The sequence below is a fragment of the Glycine soja genome, chromosome 2 (genome assembly GCF_004193775.1).
Source record: "Glycine soja cultivar W05 chromosome 2, ASM419377v2, whole genome shotgun sequence".
NCBI classification, from domain to species: Eukaryota; Viridiplantae; Streptophyta; class Magnoliopsida; order Fabales; family Fabaceae; genus Glycine; species Glycine soja.
Window position 1 is genome coordinate 15,962,115 of NC_041003.1, and position 24,342 is coordinate 15,986,456.

Here is a 24,342-nt window from a genome sequence, read left to right on the forward strand (position 1 = left end):
TACTTTTTTATTCTTTTATTTAAACTTGACGAAATCAGCATAATATGTAGTAATATAATATGAAAAAGCCACAATATTTTTTAACTATTATTGTTATTTAGAAATGATATAAATAAATCTGATGTATAATCAAGTATAAAAGTTAAATGTGTTATAGCACTAAGAAAACAATATGTTATAGGAGTTATGAAATAAGAAGAAGAAAAAAACAAAATAGAAATCAAATTTAAATTATGGAATTACAAATAAAAATTGTTTAATACAATAAAACACTCAAATGCAGAATATCCATTTATTACATTATGTCAATAAAAATATAATAAGCGTTTAATGGATGAATTTGGCCGTGCTTTGTTGCAAATACTATTGATTAAAATATAAAGTTAACTTGCCGAAATCATCATCATGATAAAAGCGTGTCATTTAATTGACCCAATTTTATAAAAATATCAACTACGACAACTTTATTACTCTCCCTTGTATGTTACAAAAAGGTAAGGAAACTTTGATTCATCATCAGTGACCAAAGAAAGACATGGTATCTCTTTAAATCTTAATATTTAACTTGCTGCCACCCAAAACTGTTGGAGATAGATAAATATTTTATATTTATTGGAATTGAGATAAATAATATTTGAACTTAAAAATTATATCAACCTTCTTGATGCATATGAATGAGACTTCTTGCAGCATTGTTGAATATATCAGATTGAAATATTGCCTTTGCCTAGACATGCTGGTTCCAAAAAAAGTTATCTTTCCTCTTTCAACTCTCCCCTTACTGCTCCCATGCAACAACATTTTTTGAGCTCGTTGCTTTGCTGAAGGCAGCTCCCTTACTATCCACATAAAATACACCATTCTCTGATGTCCATTAGCCCAAAAATATAAAATGAAAGAAATGAATATATTTATATTATAATTTAATATAAGTTTCAATTTTATTTTATGCATAAAAATATATTTTTAATTAATTTTAAACTCTTGAAATTTTTTATTTATTGATAAATTATTTTCATCATGTTTTTATTTTCAATTATTATATTTTTCATATTATATATTCTACTATTAATCATATATTATATCTTAAAATATTTTTTATCGAAATTAAAATAAAGTAAAAAAAAACACACTTAAGTACGTTAAAATAAATCATATAATATAAAATTATTCAAAAGTTAATAGAAAATTAAAATAAAATAAATTTAACATTTATTATTATCAATTTGGTGAAATATAATAATATAAAAAACGTGTACGAGGAATGAGTGAGAAAAATAAATAAATAATAAATCTGTTTTATTTAAAAAATGTAATAAGAAAATTTAATAAATATTTTAAGAATAAAAGGGAATAAAATATAAAAATTAGAAGTTAGGAATTAACGTATTTAAAAACATTACTTTATTAAAAAATGATAAAAATTAGTAAAAAAAATTATTTATCAAATAATCAAATAAATTTTTCAACTCATAAAAAAAATGAAATTAGTTAAAATAACTAAACATAATCTCTTTTAAAAGCATTACAAATTAATTTGGAAATAGCAAATAAAAATATTGAGTATACAAATACTACAAATAAAAGGAGAGTAATTTAATATGATTGAGAGAGAATTTTTTTTTCAAAAATAATATGCGAAATTAATGTAATTTAGAGGAAAGGGCAAAAGTAATATTGAAATTATCAAATTGAGAGAGTGAAAATGATGAAAGCTTTTACTCTAAATTACATTTCACATATTACTTTTAGTAAAATATCTTCAGAAAAGGAATATCTCTTTTAAACATTACCAATATTTGAGAGGAATTTTGCCCGGGCAGCTAGGCTCCCTCCACATAAATTCTTATTTTATGTATGTATACAAGGAAAAGTAAGCATAGCTAATAACACCACTAAGCATGATCTTGTGAAAAGAAATTAATAAAGAACCTACTCAAATAATTGGGAAACAAAAACAAGTGATGGATCCTTCTCAAGTTCAATAGTTCCAACTATAGAGGTCCTTCTACCCTTCAAAAACCGGTTGTACCATTTTGCAGAGAGCTTTGGGTATCTCTTCAACTCTGGATCATCCCTATCAACGTAGTATAGGCCAAAGCTCGACTTGTATCCATCTAGCAACTCGAACAAATCCAGGAAAGACCATGCAAAATACCCCTTTATATTTGATCCATCTCTGAGAAAATTTGGCAAGATATAGAAGATCAGAGAACACATTAGAGGTGTTTATGTGGACACTTTCAGGAAAAGAAAATGTTGTATTAAGTTCTAATGATAACCACTTTGTTCTTTCTATTTCAAGAATTTGTATTTTTTGCGTGTCAGTGTATGTTCTGGTTTGATTAATTCTTTGAGTAAGTCCCTTCTCAAGATGACTACAGAAATTAAAAACTTCATATATATAACAATATAGTTCAATAGATTTGTTATCCATAATTTAGATTCCCAAGTCATCCACAAAACTTTTGGAAGTGATTAAGAAAATATTTTTTTGATGTGTTGCATGAACTAGAGCAGGACTGCAAACCTTAAGGCATCAAGCACGCTACCAATATATCCATGCAAGTATTTCACCCTTGTCACGTCTTGCAGTGACGAATTACTTGCTGTCCGTTGACCTAACAACCCAAAATTTGATTCATCAGTAACTCAGCCCATTTAAGCTCGCAATGTTCCACACGAGCACCCTAGCTATCATCAGCAGAACTTCCTAATAATTTACCATTGGTACATGTACTATAAGTATACTGTATGGTTGAGTTCAAATTCCATGCAACTTAGGATGGCCATACATAGGAAAATACAAGTTAATAGCAATATGCTACTAACTAATGACATTGTTGGATACATGTATTAATGAAGTGGGAAAAGGTTATAAGAAAGAATTGACATGATTGAAACATTAAATGCTACCAAGTTGCTTTGTCTATTAGGTACATCAAAACTCTGACTCCAATTTAATATTCAACCCTCATAACAACTAGAGATGATTTTACTACAAAATATCCACCGGAATTATGTAATCTTCTTCAACTGTTACTCACTTTTGTCATTATATAACACTGTCATTTGGGAGGGGGTCATAGGAGGGGAAAACAAACCCACGCACACACATATAAATATATATATATATATATATATATATATATATATATATATATATATATATATATATAGAGAGAGAGAGAGAGAGAGAGAGAGAGAGAGAGAGAGAGAGAGAGAGAGAGAGAGAGAGAGAGAGAGAGAGTGAGTGAGAGAGAGAGAGAGAGAGAGTGAGTGAGAGAGAGAGAGAGACCATTTTCATGAATAAATATAGGAGGATTCCCATAAAGGAGCTTGAATTTATTCAACTCTTGACGCAAACCCCACGGTGTTATAAGGTACTAATCAATCAAGTAAAGCCAGTTAGTCATACAATGAAGTAATCTAAAAAATTGAACGAATTTATTATAAGACAAATAATTTTTATTTTATTGTTACCTCTTCATTTGAAAACAGATCCTCTCCAACTGCAAAATCAAGAAAGTGATGAGGCATTACATTACTTAGAAATGGATGAATCAGGCAATCGAGTTCATTATTGAAATTGATAAATTTAAATTATTCTACAACATTGTTCACATAATTCCCCAAAACCTAATTACTGAATAAATAATGCATTTGGTTTTTTTTTCATGTTTAAGATATTAAATACATTTATCTTTTTATTTAAATTTTTCAGATGAAAAGTATCAAGAGATTATTAGGTTATTGTAGAGGGATATTACATTCTTGTTAGAAATTGAGATGGTAAATGATGTGTAAGTTCAACAGGTTGGAAATTTCATAATGACGATGAAAAGGCGTCGTGAATTCAATTTCCACAGCAATCTTATATGACCAACTTTAATTTTTTTACTAAATATATTATCCTTAAACTTAACGAAGTACATACAGATATTTGCCGCCATGTCTGCAGTGAAATCTCTCAGTTGGTTCTTAAGGGCGTCAGAATTGTCTGAGACATTGAGATTGGTGTAGTGAATTACGCCTATGAAGTCAAATGAACCCTTAACTTGTTTAGATTCATGATTTGTGAAGGCCGGAATTCTTTCACCTGCATTTGTCTTCATGGAAATGGGATAGTCTCCATATTGCAGGGGTTCCATAATCCTGCAATATTAAAACAGGCTTATAATTAAATCTGCCATTCTTCAGCTATGTGTATGTCCAATGAAAGAAAGCAAGCTTTAGTGCCTTTAAGGAACTGAAGAAAGAATAGAAAAGCAGAAAGTTTAATGGATAAAACTTCATTTATATATATTCTTCTGTCTTAAGAGAACAAATAAGGAACACAAGGGGTAGAAAGAACTAAGAAGTAAAACTAACCAATTGTAGGGTCTGTAACTTACCAACCAACAAAAAAATCACGGGCTCGTTGAGATGCTACCCTGTCTTTTTCTGTATTTGTTTGAGGAAAAATCCCAAACGTGTAAATAGAGATACCAACAAATCCATGTTGTTTGTCCTGCAAAGCCACTTAAGTTACTTAGAAAATGGGAACATTCTTTGCTATCAGTGTCCGTATGAGAAGAATAAATGTCAAAAATATTAAGATTGAGAAGCAGATAAGGATCCTAAGTTTATAAGTTTAATTTTTATGCGTGCATAAAACCTATTACATTGTCCGCTAATAAAAAAATTATAACATCACTTTTAAGCTAGTCGGAGTAAGCAAAATCTTAATTAACAAACTTATGAAACATAATAATATGTAATTGGATAACATTACAAAAACTCATTACACTAACATTGCAAAGACTATTTTTTTTAAGTTTAATGCAAAGTATATAAGTGGCTTAAATACTTTTTTACTTATTGTAACTCAGCAGTTTTTTATAATTTTTTCGTCCTTACAAAATTATTTTTTTATTTTTAGTTTTTGTAATTTATGTTTGTTTTATTTTATTTTTTTATAAGGTTTTAGAAAATGTATTTTCACATTTCAAAATATTATCTTAAAAGAGTCTTTTAAGGATTAATAATAAAACAAATATAATTTATAATAATTAAAAATAAAAAAATAATTTTACAAGAACCAATAGGAAAAAACACTAAATGAGAAAGAATAAAAATATATTTAAACCTACATAAATTGAAGCTTTTGGCATTTAAACATATATATGTAAGATTAGGTGATATACCCTATATTTTCTCCAGTACAATCTAGCAGCCGAAGAATGTGATAACAAAATATGATGAACAGCCAAGTAGGGTTCATATGTTGAGTTGCCCATTGTGTCGTTTGTAGCACAAAATGGGGGAGAACATCGTCGAGGTGGGCTGTTTCCCTGATCATAACCACCTAAGGCGAAAACATTGGGCTCATTTACAGTGGTCCAATACAACACTCTGTCACCAAACTCTCTAAAACATACTTCTGCGTAGTATGTGAAGTCTTTTCTGCATTTATATCCAAGTAATTTATCCATTAGTATTTCTCGATTTTGTGCATGATTTAATAATATAAGGAGCTTGTTTGCTAGACAAAAGTTAACGCATGCACACCCATTTGTTAGGATAGCTACAATTTCAATATGCGGTGCAGGGGATTTTCATGAATTAATTTTAGTATAGGAGATATAAGGTTTGCTAGTTAAAGGATGAGGAGAGGGAGAGATAGGTCGAGGTTTCAAATTCTTCCAGTAACAAAAATTAATGAATTATAGTGCATGTTAACTGTTTGACTCTTGAAACAAATTTTTTAAATTGTTGCTAGTTTTTTTTTAGGATATGCTGTTATGCTGCAGATATGTTGTTAGGTTGTTATGCTGTTCAGATATGTTGTTAGACTGTTATGCTGTTTTTAAATTTATCTTCTATTTTTTAGGCAACAACCCATAGGAGTTTTATCTATATATTTTAGCATCTCTTTGTAAAATGCACTCTGCTTTTCAGATCAATAAAACAGCCTTTCTTCTGCAATAATATCCTGAGTTTCTTTATCTTTTAATCATTCGTATCTTTCTAAAAACAACAAATTGGTATCCTGAGCCTTATTCTGAGGGATCTGAGAGATTGAGAGAACCCATACACATTCAAAACACAAACACACATAACCTGGTCAGAATGAATCCAGAAGGTTCATCCATTCCACTTACACTTTCGCTGTTTGATGGTAAAAGTTATCATCTCTGGGCTTTTAGAATGGAAGCCTATCTCGAAGCAGGTGATTTGTGGGAAGCTGTTGAAGATGTGTACGAAGTCGAACCCTTGCCGGACAATCCAACGGTTGCTCAAATCAAAAATCACAAAGAAAGGAAGCAGAGAAAGTCAAAAGCAAAAGCAACTTTGCTTGCAGCAGTTTCATCCACCATTCTAGCCAGAATAATGACACTTAAAACAACCAATCAGATTTGGGACTTTCTGAAACAAGAGTATGAAGGAAATGAAAAGGTTAAAGGCATGCAGGTGCTGAATTTTATCCGAGAATTTGAGATGCAGAGAATGAAGGAATCAGAAACGATTAAGGAATACTCTGATAGGCTTCTTGGCATAGTCAATAATGTAAGGCTCCTAGGTACTGAATTTTCAGACGCTAGAATTGTTCAAAAAATTCTAGTCACAATACCTGAAAAGTTTGAAGCCACAATTGCATCTCTGGAGAATTCAAGGAATTTGTCAAGCATTACATTGGCAGAATTGTTGAATGCCCTACAAGCACAAGAACAAAGGAGGCTTATGAGGCAAGAAGGGTCTGTTGAGGGTGCTTTTCAGGCCAAATCACAGAATTACAAAGGAGGCAAAAATAACAAGAAGAAGCAGAGCAACAACAAAAATGGCCAAAGCAGCAAGACACGTGTCTTTTCACCTTGTCCTTATTGCAAAAAAATAATCACCCACACAACAAGTGTTGGTGGAGACCAGACATAAAATGCCACAAGTGTGGTCAATTAGGACATGTGGAAAGAATATGCAAGACTCAACAACAACAACAAGGAGAAGCCAAGGCTGTTGAAGATCAGCCTATGGAGGAGCAGCTGTTTGTAGCATCATGCTTTGCAACCAACACCACTACGGAGAGCTGGCTTATAGACAGTGGTTGCACAAACCACATGACTTATGATCGTGAACTTTTCAAAGAATTGGACGAGACAACTATTTCCAAAGTCAGAATTGGAAATGGAGCACTCATTGCAGTAAAAGGCAAGGGAACGGTTGCAATTGAAGGCCACTCAGGTTTGAAATTAATTTCTGATGTATTATATGTTCCTGAAATTAATCAAAACCTTTTAAGTGTTACTCAACTGCTGGAGAAAGGATATAAGGTGCTGTTTGAGGACAAAAACTGTGTGATTAAAGATGCAAACAACATAGAAATGATCAAAGTTCAAATGAAAGGCAAGAGTTTTGTCTTGGACTTGATGAATGAGGAGCAGCAAGCAACTGTACACAAAGAGGATGATAATACAATGCTTTGGCACAAGAGATTGGGGCACTTTCATCATGCTGCACTACTTTTCATGAAAAAGAACAACATAGTGAAAGATATGCCAGAATTAGACGATTTACCTCCAAACTGTGTTGCTTGCCAATATGGAAAGCAAACCAGACTGCCTTTTCAACAAACCAAGACTTGGAGGGCTTCACAAAAGCTACAGTTAGTACACACAGATGTGGGAGGACCCATGAAAACACCATCATTGAATGGCAGTAAGTATTATATTGCATTCATTGATGATTATTCAAGAATGTGTTGGATTTATTCTATGAAGTTTAAATCTGATGTTGCTGACATCTTTGTGAAGTTTAAAGCTTGGGTTGAAACTCAAAGTGGATGCAAGATGCAGGTGATCAGGTCCGATAATGGAACTGAATATACCTCTGAAAAATTTAACAAGTTTTGTGTAGATGCAGGCATTGAACATCAATTGACAGCACCATACACTCAGCAACAGAATGGTGTTGTCGAGAGGAAAAACCGAACAATTATGGAGATGACAAGGTGCTTACTTCATGACAAAGGGCTACCAAAGGAATTTTGGGCAGAGGCTGCACACACAACAGTTTTTTGCTGAATAGGTTACCAACAAAAGCTTTGCAGAAAAAGACTCCATTTGAAGCATGGCACGACTACAAACCAAAGCTAACAAATCTGAAGACATTTGGCTGCCTATGTTTCTCCTACATACCTCAAGTAAAGAGAGACAAGCTTGACAAGAAAGCAGAACCTGGAATTTTTGTGGGTTATAGCTCAACTTCAAAGGCCTACAGAATCTACCTACCACAGAGCAACAAAGTAATCGTCAGCAGGGATGTCAAATTTTTGGAGTCAGATAGTTGGGACTGGAAAAATGATAAGAGGTCTGAGTTTCAGGAGGAGAATGAAGATGTTGATGAAGAACCCATCAGAGGAACCAGATCACTTTCAGACATCTACCAAAGGTGTAATGTTGCTGTAATGGAGCCTGAGGGATATGAAGAAGCTACAGCTGATCAGAAATGGAGAAATGCAATGAAAGAGGAGCTTATAATGATTGAAAAAAATAAAACATGGGAGCTGGTGGACAGACCTAACCACAATAAAGCGATTGGTGTCAAGTGGGTTTATAGAACTAAGCTCAACTCAGATGGTTCTGTAAACAAATACAAGGCAAGGCTTGTTGTTAAAGGATATGCTCAAGTGTTTGGTGTTGATTTTTCAGAGACTTTTGCCCCAGTTGCCAGACTAGAAACCATAAGAATGTTGATGTCTCTTGCTGCACAAAAAGGTTGGATTATACATCAAATGGATGTGAAATCAGCCTTCTTAAATGGATACTTGGAGGAAGAAATTTTTGTTGAGCAACCTGAAGGGTTCGTTGTTCAAGGACAGGAGGAGAAAGTATATCGATTAAGGAAAGCTTTGTATGGTTTAAAGCAGGCACCGCGGTCATGGTATAGCAGAATTGATGCACACTTGGTGAACTTAGGCTTCAAAAAAAGTTTAAGTGAATCTACTTTATATGTGAAGAAGACTAATGGTGAATTGCTTGTAGTATCTCTATATGTTGATGATCTACTGGTTTCGGGAAGCAGTGGGGAGCATATTGACAAGTTCAAGGAAGAAATGAAAGATGCTTTTGAAATGACAGACCTTGGAAGGATGACATTCTTTCTCGGTATGCAGGTGGATCAAAAACAGAATGAAATATTTCTTTGCCAGGAAAAATATGCAAATGAAATTCTCAAGAAGTTCAACATGGAAGGGTGCAAACCAACTGCAACTCCAATGAATCAAAAGGAGAAGTTTTACAAAGAAGATGGAGCTGAAAAAGTGGATGAAAAGCTGTATAGGAGCCTTATAGGCTGCCTAATGTATTTAAGTGCATCAAGGCCTCACATCTTGCATGCATTAAGCTTGTTATCAAGGTACATGAACTGTGCTAGTAGAATTCATTTTCAGGCAGCAAAAAGAATTCTTAGATATGTTAAAGGCACAATTGATTTTGGAATTAGATACCATTATGTTAAAAACTTCAGACTTCATGGTTATTCTGATAGTGATTGGGCTGGATGTGCTGATGATATGAGAAGTACGTCAGGTTATCTTTTTAGCTTTGGTTCTGGAATTTTCTCATGGTATTCAAAGAAACAGGAAGTAATAGCTCAATCCACAGCAGAAGCAGAATATGTTGCTGCAACTGCTGCTGTAAATCAAGCTCTTTGGATCAGAAAGCTTATGACAGATTTGCATATGGAACAACAGGACAGTACGCAGATATTTGTGGATAATCAAGCTGCAATTTCAATTTCAAATAATCCAGTGTTTCATGGCAAAACAAAACACTTCAAGATAAAGCTCTATTTTCTCAGGGAAGCACAAAAGGAAGGAGAAGTGAAATTAATTTACTGCACAACAAAGGAACAAAGTGCTGATATCCTAACAAAGGCGCTTCCTAAAGCTAGATATGAATTCTTGAGGCAGAGGCTTGGTGTGTGCTGTTCCAGAGTCAAGGAGGAGTGTTAACTGTTTGACTCTTGAAACAAATTTTTTAAATTGTTGCTAGTTTTTTTTAGGATATGCTGTTATGCTGCAGATATGTTGTTAGGTTGTTATGTTGTTCAGATATGTTGTTAGGCTGTTATGCTGTTTTAAAATTTATCTTCTATTTTTTAGGCAACAACCCATAGGAGTTTTATCTATATATTTTAGCATCTCTTTGTAAAATGCACTCTGCTTTTCAGATCAATAAAACAGTCTTTCTTCTGCAATAATATCCTGAGTTTCTTTATCTTTTAATCATTCGTATCTTTCTAAAAACAACAGTGCAAGAGATCAGGAACATACATGATGTCACGACTAATCCATCCTCCATATTCATCTTCAAGTACCTGTGGAAGATCAAAGTTGTGTAGCGTGGCATGTGGTTGGTTTCCTGCTCCACGGAAATAGGGAAATATATCAGTTTTTTTATTTGGAGTGAATACGAGGCATGATTAATTTTGTAAGCTAATTAAGAAACTCGTATTTAATTAAGTTTAACCATTGCTGATAAGTTCGTTGATGAGATTGTTGTAGTACTGTAATCCTTTGGGATTGACGGGTCCTCTGCCATCTGAGGAGAAACAAAAGCATTTTCTTAAGTGTTGAGAAAGCTTTTACCCTAAAAAGAAATATAGATACATAAAATTCCAAGAGTTTGCGTTCAATATTACAGTACTTGGTAACAATCTTGACCATGAAATCGAAAATCTATAGGCATCAAGCCCTGTTTCCAGCATTAGCTGCACATCTTCCTGTATTATATATTTTCGTGAAAACAATTAATATCTTTTCAAGTCTTAAAGGGCATTATAAGTATAACAAAATAATGACTAAGCTTGTTTTCTTTGTCCAGCTTATGCCTCAATCTTTTTTATTTTCCACAAATGAGGTGCAGCGTATTCACCTTGTACTTGTGGTACCCATCACAGGCTACATCTCCATTTTCTCCATGGGCATATCCTGTTCATTAAAAATAATTGCATGAGACCCACGTTTCCTAAGTAAATGATCAGTAAACATGACATGCATCAGTGCTACGAACAAAAAGTAGTAATTTAAGATTTTGGAGGAATGAAAATTAAAGAATTTTTTTTACTAAGACCAAAACTAAAATTCACTCATTTTATAGAAATTGAAAACATATTTAATCATATTTTTTAATAGATTTCAGAAGAAATATAATTGTTAGAAAATAAAATTTTCTCTCCTCACTTTCTCAATTAGACATTTATAATATTCTCTTATTTGGATGCGCATTTCACGCACAATTTCCAACTAGCCAAAAACAAATTAGACGGGATGCTAGGTCCTTTTTATAATTACTCTTATCTTTATTTAGATCCTTTTAACAATTTATCCTTTTTAATATACTATCCTCCTTCAAGTCCAATTTATAAAAATCAAATTAGACGGGGTGCTAGGTCCTTTTTATAATTAATATTTTTTTAAAAAAGAATTAACACATAAAATGTCACGTTAAATATCTATTTCTTTGAGGAAATTAAGAAATTTTCCAAAATTATCAAAGCCTATAATTGGTAACCACCAACCAGCGTAGGCAAAGGTGTCCCAGATGCTAGGAGTTCTTCCATCTTTGTTAGCAGCTCCTTCCACCTGTTTATAATTTATAATGATTATAACAACACCACTTTATACTATACTATATATTAATCTTTGCACAATACTTGCTAATCGGCTAAATTAAATTGCTTTTGGGACATATAAATAGAGTGATAGAAGAAATGAAATGATTCATAAGATACGAAGAAATTTGGTGAAGGGAAAACTGCAAGGAAGCTACGTTATAAACAGAACCTCGAAGAGAGTTAAGCTTCGTTCTCAGAAGGAAACAACACCAGAAAATTAGCCTTCCATAATTTCAACGAAAACATAGAACATAAATGAAACTAGAAGCAGAAAAATAAATAAAGATAAGAGCATAAAACGTAAATGAAACTAAGAACAGAAAACGTAAATGAAACTAAAGGCAGAAAGAAGAAACAAGAACAAAATTGTAATTAGAAGCAGAAAATGGAAAATTGCATTACGTGAACAATAGCATTAGAACAGAAAACGTAAAACCCTCAACCCTATGCTTTGAATAATAGTCTAACAGAATAGTCTTGCACGAATCCCAAGGCTGCTATTTAAAAGAGTCACTCAAAGTCACTGGGCCCTATTACATTATTCTGGCCCAAAACGAAATAAACACTGAACCACATAAAATAAAAATGCAATCTCCTAATTAGAAATTAACTAAGGTAAGCGCTATTTTATTTGCCCTCTTCAAGTCCACAACCAAAATCCGGATTAAGCCCAATGTTTCATTAATTCCTGAAATTAGATTAAAAACATCAAATTAGTTAAATGAGTCCAAATAATAAAACTGCCTAATTAATTTAACAATTAAGACTAATCAATAATTAAAATGGTGCAAAAAGAGTTTAAGAAATAGAAGAAAATGATGGCACATCAGAAGCAAAGCAATAATGATAGTGAGAAAGAGAGTTCTAGTTTCCATCACTTGGTGAGAGTTAAGAGAAATTGTAAACCATCCTTGTTGGGTGAGGTTGAGAGATATTCTCTTGTATTGAGAGAGTCTTTGCAATCCCACTTTTAATAGTGAAGATATGTATTGACATGGTCCTATAGTTTTTACCTTTCACGTTAAAATTTTTTGGTGTCATTTTTCTACTCTCTATCACTACTACAATAAAAGTATACTACATCAGTTATTTGTAGCTTACTACATCGGTTGTCGACTGTCGTTGAATTAGGCATTGTAGAAAGTATGGACGTTTACAACGACGGTTGTATTGAACTGTCGTAGAATGTATAACATTTTAAGATTGGTTCCTGCTCAGGACTGTCTTAAAATATACCACGTTCTAAGAAGGTCTTAAGGACAACCGTCTTAGAACGTATTATTTTTCTTAAAAAATAATAATTTCATTTTTTTGTAGTTGTCTCCATGTCAGCTATATTACAATGATTGACACCAATACACTGCTACTTAAGTGCCACGTAATAATTGATAAAAATGTGTGACCATTCAACTAATTAATGTGTAAGAAAATTCTTTTTGTCTATAACTATATTATAACAATCATTCATTCAGACCATTCTAATATGTAACAAAAGAAATACTAAAAGAATTATATATCCTTGCATACTTAAAGATGACTAAAAGACATGAAGAAAAAAAGAACCTTGTCATTTTCTCTGTCATACCTTAATTTCATCAGGGGACCTTCCTTTGCTAATGTTTTGATTCTTGCTAGCCGAATTGAGCGGCTTGATGCCAGTTGCTACTCAATCCGAAAGGTTTTTCGATGTTTCAGAAAAGAATGCGAAAAATACTCAAAAGGGATGACAAAATGGTCATTTTAAAACTTTTTCTGACCTCTAGCTCACCTAGACTAGCCTCTGGCTCACCTGGGCCACCAAATAACTTCATGATGAAGTAACCAGCTCGCCTGGGTGAGCAAGGTTGCTTCAAAATGAAGTTAACAGCTCGCCTTGGCGAGCTGTCATGATCCCAAGTGGCTGCTTTTGCTATAAATAAGCGTGAAGAGGGGCTAAGGAAGGGGTCCCAAGGTCCAGAGGTCTAGAATTGAGAAGAAAGAAGAGAAAAGAAGAAGAAAGAAGAGAAAAAGAAGCTAAAACACTGCCAAATCGCGACTACAATCGATTTCTAAATCGTTCTTCGGTCGTTCTTCATTTGTTCTTCATCCGGTTAGTGGTTGCTTTTAAGAATTTGAACTTGATTTATGGACCCATAGGGGTCCTCTCTATTGTTTTGTGCGTCTTCATCTCCTTCTTCGATCATCGGTAATCGCTTTTCTTTTGTAAAGTAAGTTTTAACTGATCATTAGCGTCGCAATTTATCTTTAAAAAATGATTGAAGATTAATAGGCAAAAACAAAATAAAACCAACTCATAAACTTCTTCATTTCAGCAAAAAAATCAAGAGATCGTTTCAAGGTCCAATGCCTTAACGATTCTCTCCTCTCATAAAAAATCAAGAGGTCGTTTCAAGGTCCAACGCCTTAAACGACTCTCTCCGCTTGTCAAAATTTAAAAGATCATTTCAAGGTCCAATGCTTTAAACGACTTTTGTTCGCAATAAAAATCAATCTTTCAAAAATATAAAATCAATGTAACACACAAAATTTCAGACTTAAAGAACTACGTAGGTCTGAATTCCTCATCGCACCTGAGGATAGTAGGAGGAAGGGCAACACCCTAGTCGACCCCAAAAAATAAAAAACATAAAAAAGGAAAAATACATAATTTTGAAGTCATGTCTTGCACACTCGATTAGAGGTTTCCGTCCCTTGTGACGGGCACGTGGGGTGCTAATACCTCCCCCCTACGGAAACAACTCCCAAACCCTCATTTTCAAAATCTGCAGACCATCGTCTTTTTGGTTTTTCTAGCATTTTCCTCAAATAAACATTAGTGGGGACTCCGCTTGTTCTCTCCCTCAAAGACAAACACTTTGGCCCATGATTTTGGCCTTTTCGCACCCCCGCCGAAGGGTAGGTTGCGACATTCTCCACCAATATTCTGATGAAAAAAGCTCTTGACAAAATCCTGATCATAGGCCAATACCAGAGAATTAAAAAAAAATCATATTAGTCTTCTAATACAGGACATATAACTCAAGAAAATTTCATACAAATTTATGTTAAATTATAGAGCAAATAATTTATAAAATTTATTTCTCCTACAATAAAAATTGAACTTATCTGTCAATAACTACCCATGGGTGGCATACCAAAAAGGTGGCATTGGAGGCATCCCCAATCCACCCATTGGTGGTGCATGCAAAGCAAGAAGCAACAACTGAGCATACATATTGAGCATACATATTTTGTAACAGGAAAACATTATATTCAATCAGTATTTGATATTACAAAGTTCCATCAGTTAATGAGTGTTTAATAAGGAGATAGAAGTTATTCACTAAGTTATTAGAGCAGGTAACATAACCTCAAAGTCCAGCTAACGCTGATCTATTTTCAGCATCTAATTCTAATTTTTTTTTAAATCTAATACTTTAAGTTAGTTACAATTTAAACTATTACTATTTCATAAAAAAACAGTTAGAATATTTAATTTCAAAAAATAAAGAATTATGATAAAAAAAATAAATTTAAAAGTAATTTTATAGTAAAATAATATATTGTGGAATGATATGTATTTAAATTATATCATCATACAATAGTAGTGTGCAATGAAGCATGCATTAATGAATCCAAGATCTCTTAAAAAAATGAATCCAAAATAAATGTAGCATGCATTAATTGTTTTTCATGCAATATTTGTGAGTGTACATAAATAATTTAAAAATTTCTTCCAAATAAAACTACTAATCAATTATACGAAAGAAGAAAAGCAAATTTAAGTCCATTGACTAGTTTTTATGTTCTGCCAAAATTGAGTTATTGTCTCTAACTTCGATATCGTGTTACTATACAGTTTTGGCTTATTTAAGTTGGATGATAAAAAGGGCTACAACGTCAATCATCAATTGAAATACATGCATTATAGCACTCGTGAACAGAACAAATATAATTATACTAATTATCGGTACATAATATAATCTGCACTTTATCTAGCTTATCTATGAAAACATAAAACAATTTGGAGGATAAAGGTGAAATGAAGATGCAGAAAATGATATAGATATTAATTGAAGGATATCTAATTAATCATAAGAAAGTACCTTGCAGCCCTTCCAGATGTAGTAAAACAAATTATAATAGATACTTTCACCTTAATCACTGCTCCTACGTAACAAGTAATCATTAGCATGTAAGAAGCACACCTAAGAATCTACCACACCATGCCAATAAAGCAAAATGTAAATTACCATAGAGGATGCAATACATTCCAAGTGAGTCATGGGTTCTCCAACATACTTGATTGTCCTTTAAAAATAAAGGTCTTGATTGAAAACTTTCTCATCCTACAAGGACATGAAATGGAAGGCAGAGACTTGAGCCAACGTTTTGTGGGACATTTCAAATAGGATAACAACTCATGATTCAAAGGAATTCCCAACAAATGATTAGCAGGAGAATGCCACACTGAGATAAACCACCATAAGATAGAAAAAAGTAAAAATGGGAAAAAGGAAAGGGAAGTTAGGAACCCAGAATAGAAAACAGAAAATATAATGATTTAGCACCAACTTTTTAATTAATTAATATTCAAGAATTCTAAATTTCATCTAAAATTAAATTTCAATTAATTAATATTCAAGAATTCTAAATTTCGTCTAAAAATAAATTTCAAGAATTTCATATTTTTCTCTTCCCCTCAATTTATTTTTCAACATGAAAAATAATACTTATAAAATTTATCCACAATTGCTAGAACTATATCTGATAAGAAACTGCATTTTGCATAATCATAAGGAGTGATATTAATCTGGCCAAACATGAAAAAGAAATGTAAGAGTTACCACATTTCTTACTTTTTTTCACCTATTCCCCCTTTCTCTCCTATTCATCCATTTCACACCCCATTCTTCTGGCGTGAGAAAGAAACATTGCTCAATAATTAAACAGTTTATGCAGATATAAAATGTAGAAAAAGTGTAAATAAATAATATACAAAAACCAATAACTTGTTCGGGGTTTAATATCGGAGATGGAGACAATGCCTCTTGGCTCTTGAATAGATCCTGGTCTACAATTATTATTCTTTGAATCCTCTTTAAGCCGAGGTGCAAGTTCTCATTATAATCAAGTGCAGAAAAATTTAGGTTTAGAAGCTACAATTTTTTTTTAAAAAAAGAACAGAAAAAAAATTAGGTAACAAATAATTAATTTTAGTCATAAAAGCAAAAAGTAGCATACAACTAGTTTCGGTACACTATAATTGCTTTTAAGCATGGAAAAAATATCTACCTAAGTAAAATACAAAAGACCATCAATTCAAATGCATTTAACACCAATTGTTATTTGAAATGGAGTAAATAAAAGACGAAAGTACGTAATGGAACCTAAGCTGGTTTGCACACAATCACAATCATGAAACCAACAAAAAAATGGGAGATAAAATAGGAGTAAAAAACAAACTCAATATTAAAAAAACTTAAAAAGCCAATCAATTTGAGCTATTTTTGTTAACTCAATTCCGATTAAGATATTGATTACTACTGAAAAAAGATTACCAATGTGCAAAATATCTTCATTTACTCTACTAATTTTAGATGTTAAGCACCCAATTAATATTATGCCAGCTGGACCTAAACTAATGTGTTCCAAATCAACGATTGCCAACTCATATCATGAAGCTCTAGAGGAACTTAGCACAGATTTCAAATGCATCTGCCCCTCCAGACATATCATGAAGCTCTAGAGGAACATTCTCAAAATCACTAGAATCTGAGCAAAGCCTTCGTACAAGGCCACATTTTGGAAGAAGCGAAGACTGCAGCACACACAAATAGAACTGTAGATGTCACTAGAATCTAAGTTTGTTATTTTCTTTTATGCACACATCACACTCAATCTAATTCTAATACCTGGTGTAGCATATAAGTAGTGTCATAGATTTTTATCACAAGGTCAGCTGAAATATCTGAAACAAGAGTCCTTCATTTATGATGATAATATACGTTAATTTATGAATACATATATATAGGGAGGGGGGGGGGGGGGGGGGGGAATAGGTTGTGTACCACTCTTGGGCCAAAGATCAATATAAATACCTGGTAGCTTGTTCACTGTAGAAAGTATCTGGCCTTGTTCCAAGTTTCATGAACTTCATATCTACTTATTGAGATCTATCCCCAATAATCAAGAAAAACCTCTACTTGAAAGCCTGCACAAATTCTAAACACTATAACTTGAATGCTACTACAGATCCCATAAAGTAAAGGTCAAGATACTATGCTTAAGTAATTATAGAGAGAGAGAACAACATTATGTGTTTTATATTAAACAACCCTTTTATCAGGTGTGAATCAAAAGAGTTTTTAGTTGTTGCAAGATATTGAAGAGCATGCACACATGGATTATATCATGGTTCTGGTTCATGATTATGCAAGGTTCTGGTTCATGATTATGCAACACCCCAACATGATAGTAGCACCTTCTATTTCAAGAAAGCAAACTAAGAACTGGAGGAGAGGGTGAAGAAATCACTATATATGAAGGTTGAAGACCAGGACATGAAATTCACATAATATCATTCTTCATACTAATATGTATGAGAAAAACCCAGAAAATAAAGAACAGAAAGAATTGTGCAAAAAATGCTTACCTCAACTTTCATATAACAATGGCCCTCACAACCTCATTGCTTTGCATATAACTCTGCAAGAACTTCAATTTATAGATGTGGTGTCCTCATCTACAGATGAAATAAAGCAAGAAACAATAAATTCCAAATTTTGCCTTCATGCACTGAGAAAGAGTACATAATACAATAATTGTATAGAGAAGTACTTGTGCTAGATGCCATGCATTACAATAAACTGTATAGAGAAGTACTTATGCTAGATGCCATGCATTGATGCAAATTTGTCTCTACCCCGGTGCCTTTGGAAGTTACTTCCAACTTCAAGCTAAACTACGTAGGTGAAGCTAATAAATAAAATTAGATGGATGAAGAAAATAGTCCCTATCCCAGCTATAAGCCTTATGGTCTCAAGCCAAGCACAACACCATGAAGAAAATGGTCCCCATTTTGGACCAGCTAAATGGGCAGCCCAAAAGTATAGAGAACCAGTCATCTGTTAGATTGAATTGCAAGTCAAAGTTAGCACTCATCTTCTGCCAGACCTGCTCTCTTCAATGCCTTATCTTTCAACTGTTGCAGAACCTGATGAACAAATAACAATAACAATTGTTAAACATACAATGGCTTTCCAAAAGAGTGTCTTTTACATTGATTATACAAAACATGTAAATTAATTAAGCTCTTGTTAATAAAATGAGTCACCTCAACATAGGATTTAGAAACAACAATCCTAGTACGTCCAAAACTTTTCCAACCACTTTCTCAACCTCCAATAAGGATTGAATCAATTGCAACAGTGCTCTTTTCTGCATTTTCTTATGCAAGATAGACAATATATTTCATGAATTACAGGCACAATTCCAACACATGAAAATGCTTGTAGCACCCACGCATGCAATACAAGAAACTAGTTCCATTTACATACCTTCAACATCTTCAAAGAAGTGTTCACAAATTTCAAGGCCTCTTGGAGAGCACCAGTTAGAATCACTGGTGTTTGCAAGTCATCTGACATTTTTGTTTGAAACTCAACATTCAACTTCTTAATACATTCCTTGGTAGCCTCATTAATTTGAGGTACCTTTTCATTCTTCTTAGTTTCCCCTTGATGTAATGCTGATACAACATCTTTACAATCTTGAAGAGTCTAACAACCAGATGAAAAAAGCACTAATTTATGGAAATCGTAGAAGTAAAAAGAAGTTGTTTTGAACAATATCCCTAAAGTAATGTCATCAATTAAACCTAACAAAATTACAGTATTGCAAACAAGTATCAGTAGCTTTAATACTTTATGCCAATAGATTTAAATCATAGCAAAATTGTGGTAGAGTTGAGACACAGAGGAGAGATTAATCAAAAGAAACAATAAAAAACATTGTAAAGGTGTGAATCAGCTAATACACCAAATCAGGCTGTGAAGCAACTAGCTAAACTGACATATTGAATATTGTTGGCAACCTAATATAAAGGTACAATGGTTATCTCTGTTGGAGAACCTAATACACCATATAAGGCTATCAAAAAACTAGCTAATTGGGTTAAGTCAAATCAAAATAAGTAGAAGTTGTTTGAAATTTTGGCCAATAAGAAGCATTTTAAGTCACCTGTTGTAGTATATGTTGGCTCCAGACTTGGGGCAGATTGTTCACTTCCAGCAAGTGCATCGAATCACACAAGTAGTATAAAACGGTAAGAATCGAGTATCGAACTCTCGGGGAACTTGTGTTACTTGGTAAGCTGTTTCAGTGAATAGGTGTCTGGTGTGAAAATCTAAGTGTGAATATGAACAGGTATATAAACTATCTACGCAAAAAGGAAAATCACGCGAGAGAAATGATGTGTAAAAACAAGTAGAAAACGAGTTGGTCTTCCTAATAGGTGCCTGATGCTAAAAAGATATTTTCTATCTAACAATGCTCATATGTTCTTATGGTGTCTCCTGAGATGCTAAACCCTGATTCCTCATGATAGTTTAGCCTAATCTTGATTAAGCATCGTCCTCAGATTCCTCTTGTTGGACTAAACTCAACCAAGACCGCATTAAGACAAACATACTACAACTAAATTATCACACCTCGATTCCTCATGATAGTACAACAACTTAGCCCTGTCCTATCAAGGTCATCAGAATTAGGCCAGTTTCCACTATTGAATGACCCTAACAAAGCATGCATCAATGTGATCAAGGTAAAGGCATACTAGAATAAAAAGTTGATAGCACAGAGAACACACAAAACATCATTAAATAGATAGAAAGATATTTACATCAAGTACCTACAAGGAAGATCCAACAAAGGATTTTAGCTTTCCATAACCAAGAAGCCTCCTTTATAACAAAGAGAAGAACAAGATGAAAGATTGCAAAAATACAAGTGGTGAGGATGTCTCCTTCACCTCTAGGATCTCACAACCAGTCACAAACTCATCTCAAGCTCTCAGAACGGCTTCCGCTTCCAACTCTAGTCTTTACAGATCTTCACACAACAAAATCTCTCAAAACTCTCTGGAACTTGGACCTTTCTCTCTCTAGAATCACTAGACATGCAAAGCTTCAGCTCTCAGCCCAAACTCCTTTCACAAAATCTGATTTCAGGCTTAAATAGGTGGCCTTGTTTGTGCTCATGCGCTTAGCACAATTCTGAATCGCTTAGCGCACATTAGTGAATTTCGGCTTAGCGCATGCTTTTCTCGCTCAGTGGATGGACTGAAACAGTGCGCTTAGTGAGATGAAGCGGTGAGCTCAACGAACCTGTACAGCTCATCTTCCAGATTCTTCCTCGCACTTAGCCAATGAGTGTTCCGCTTAGCGGACGCTTGCTAAGCTAGCAGATTGGCTTAGCAAGAAGGTGAAAAATAACACTTTTCAGAGTCGCCTAATTAACCTAAAATTGAGAGAAAATGATTATTAAACACACAAAATGGAAGTACTAAGTATTTATTACCTATACTTAATAGAAAGTATTTATAACACTACAAAATAACCATAAACTGGGGAAGTTTGATACAGTTTACACAGGTTTTATACACAAAAGTTAGTTGTATTCATCGCCTAACACAGATCTCCTAGCTTATGCAATTACACTTTCCATAGGAATTAAATTAGTTTCAATTCACGAGGATAAGTTTGCATGACTTGAGACTCAGAAACAGACTTGAAGACATGCAAGTCGGGGTCTTCGAAAAGCTAGTTACTCTTGAGTACAAGGACAAGTTGTAACATTACAGGTGAAAAAATCAGCCAAAACATGCGTGACACCCTCTACCCCTCACATATATATTAATAAAGGAATAAAAATTCAAATATTAATTAAAAATATTTTTAAAACATTTTTAAATACAAGCCTTTCAAATGGGTAAAAGGCTCACATTCACTTTCTTCTACATCATATTCAAACTTGTCCAAATAAATAATAAAGTCATCTCGGCTCAAAGAAGGCCATCTAAGTTTCATACAATTAATATAGAACTTATATCCTAATGTCACATCCAATCAGAGCGTGGTGTTCCCGTGTCCTCTAGCATGAGGTTCTTCATAGTCATCCACCTATTCATCTGCTCCCCCGAACACAAAGTTCAAGATCATCACAGGATCCAAACACAAACAACAAACCGGGAGTGAGTTATCACATTTCTAACTACTAGAGAGAAACAACACAACATATAGTAGCCAAATACAATTTACTTAGCATATCTCACACTATTTCATCACTTTGTCATTCATCAATCACACTTTTCAATCATCAATCACAATACACAGGAATCACCCACTCCGATCAAGACATAATAACACATCAATTTTATAATAAACAATTAGCAAGCGTATGCAACAATTATGCTAAGACTCAAGCCTATATGCAATGTGGTACCATGTCAGTGAAAAACCTCGTCGGGCGCCTAGGAGTACATGACAAGACAAACCACACAATAGTAAGGCAAGTCACTCTCACTAGGTAATATCATAGGGAGACCAGTCAGGGTCACAGTGTTTTGCGAGAATGCTCTAACCATATGGGATCAACATAGGCTTAAAAGAGCACTCAAACCGTGTGACCCCCAAGGCCTACACTCCAAAGAGTCCGTCAGGGCCTCTCCCTCCTGATTCAGGTCCAACCCAGAAAACATTTTAGCACACAGACTCTATCTATGAACTGTACAAAACACACGACTCCTCAATTGTTCTCAAAAATAGTTTTAACTCGTCGCCCTAAAAGGGACTTAACATTAACTCGTCGCACTTAAAGGGACTTAACATTAACTCGTCGCACAAAAAGAGACTTAAGATTAACTCGTCGCCCTTAAAGGGACTTAGCATTAACTCGTCGCCCTTAAAGGGACTTATAGTCGTGTGATTGTACAATTCATAGTTAATACTCAATGCACACAACATCTCAATCACATACATACACAATTTATCACATACACTCGATCTCAATCACAATGGTATAATCTCAAAATAGCATATTATCACATCTCATTAATCATATTCACTTTACCTATGAACTATGCAATATACACAACTACTCAATTGTTTTCAAAATCATTTTAACTCGTCGGGTTCCCACAATGGATCCCATCACAATACTCGTCGCCCTTAAAGGGTCTTACAATTGTGTAATTGCACAATTCATAGTTCACAACTCAATACACACATCTCATCTCAATACACATGTATTTCATCATCCGTCACATGTTCAATTTATCACATAATCACAGTTTGAATCATCATTTCATAACCTAAACATAACAATTTATACAAAATATTTCATCACAACATGGGGTGTAAAATCCCTGAAATAGTTTCTCACAATTATATCAAAATCAATTAATCAAATTCATGGGTTAAACACAAAGACATCAAGAGCACTCAAGTTTATCAATCAATTCTCATCAGGACATCAATTGGTACATAGAACACAATAATATTGTATTTATAATCATAAAGGAAAAATAATAATTCAATAAACATCCTAAAATAAACCCAAATTTAGTTCTCTAAGGATCCCTACACATGTTCATTCTAACTCCCAATTGTGAATAACTCATCCCTTACCTCTGAGCGGACTCACGTGTCTTCAGTCAGCGATAGTAACATCTCTAGCGGTTTCCTGAGATTCCTTCAGTTATTCCTCCGACTGCTCCGATAGAATTCCCAAACGTCAGAGAGACGGAGAAGAGATTGAAACCTCCACTTGTACTGTCTTCATGCGATTCCTTTTTCTCCCTCCACGAATATTATCTCGAACATCCCAACGGTGGAAGTGGGAAAAATTGAATTTCGAACAATATATCCAAATTTCATTAAAATCCAACGGTTAACGAAACCGGGATCGTAGTTTTACCGAGACAGTTTTGGGTTTCTGCGGGAAAATAAAAGGTTACAATGCGATGGGTTTTCCTCTAAGCTCAGACATAATATCGAAATTCGCAACGGTGAGAATGCTCGAAATTAGGTTGCGAACGGGGTGCTCATATTTCACGACGATCCAACGGTGAACGAGCCCGAGATCATCTTTTTGCTAAGACAGGTTTGGTGGGCTGCGGAAAAAAGAAAGGGTTTTGAGAGAAGAGAGAAGAAACAAAATTGTGAGGCAGACTGGAGTAAGTCTGAAAACTGACCTAGCATGTTGATATTTATAGCTAGGGGCATTTACGACCTATTAGTTACTCTATTTATTTATTTATTATTTACTATTTTATTAAAACAAACTTTATTTTATTCTCTATCAAACAAATAAATAAAATACCATTTTTATTTTCTCTCAAATTATTATTTTAATTAATAATTATATCTCCTTATTTATTTATTTATAAATTCTCATCATTTTTTTATGAAACTCTATTTATTTATAAATAACAATCTTTTTTTAATTTAGTTTACGAAAATTGGGATGTTACAACATGAGCATGAACTATGGAATATTTAGGTAGACATTATGGACTTCATATGAGATAATTTTACCCTTTCGAACAAGCAGTAACAGATGAAAAAAAATAAAGAACTTTATATAAATTTTATTCGTAATTTATTCCATTCTTCACTGTTGCTTTTTAATAAACGATTGCTATATACC

General features: G+C 33.6%; 1 protein-coding gene across 1 annotated transcript; it reads right to left on the reverse strand.

The window, feature by feature from the left end:
• Positions 1-1,706: 1,706 nt before the first annotated feature.
• Positions 1,707-14,869, reverse strand: LOC114373160 (hydroxyisourate hydrolase-like). Its single transcript, XM_028330693.1, has 13 exons — positions 14,790-14,869; positions 11,560-11,657; positions 10,914-10,969; positions 10,686-10,761; positions 10,509-10,580; positions 10,313-10,400; positions 5,187-5,445; positions 4,395-4,510; positions 3,938-4,155; positions 3,484-3,512; positions 3,299-3,386; positions 2,531-2,621; positions 1,707-2,179 (listed from the first exon to the last, which is right to left on the reverse strand). The coding sequence occupies exons 1-13, from the start codon at positions 14,867-14,869 to the stop codon at positions 1,933-1,935; spliced, it is 1,518 nt and encodes a 505-aa protein (XP_028186494.1). The 3' UTR covers positions 1,707-1,932.
• Positions 14,870-24,342: the final 9,473 nt, after the last annotated feature.

Coding starts and splice junctions, on each gene's coding strand:
- LOC114373160 (XM_028330693.1), bottom strand. CDS start 14,869: ATGTATGCTCAGTTGTTGCTTCTTGCTTTGCATGCACCACCAATGGGT. Junction 10,762..10,913: donor ATGGGTACCACAAGTACAAG/GTGAATACGCTG, acceptor TATATAATACAG/GAAGATGTGCAGCTAATGCT. Junction 10,401..10,508: donor CAACGAACTTATCAGCAATG/GTTAAACTTAAT, acceptor TCCGTGGAGCAG/GAAACCAACCACATGCCACG.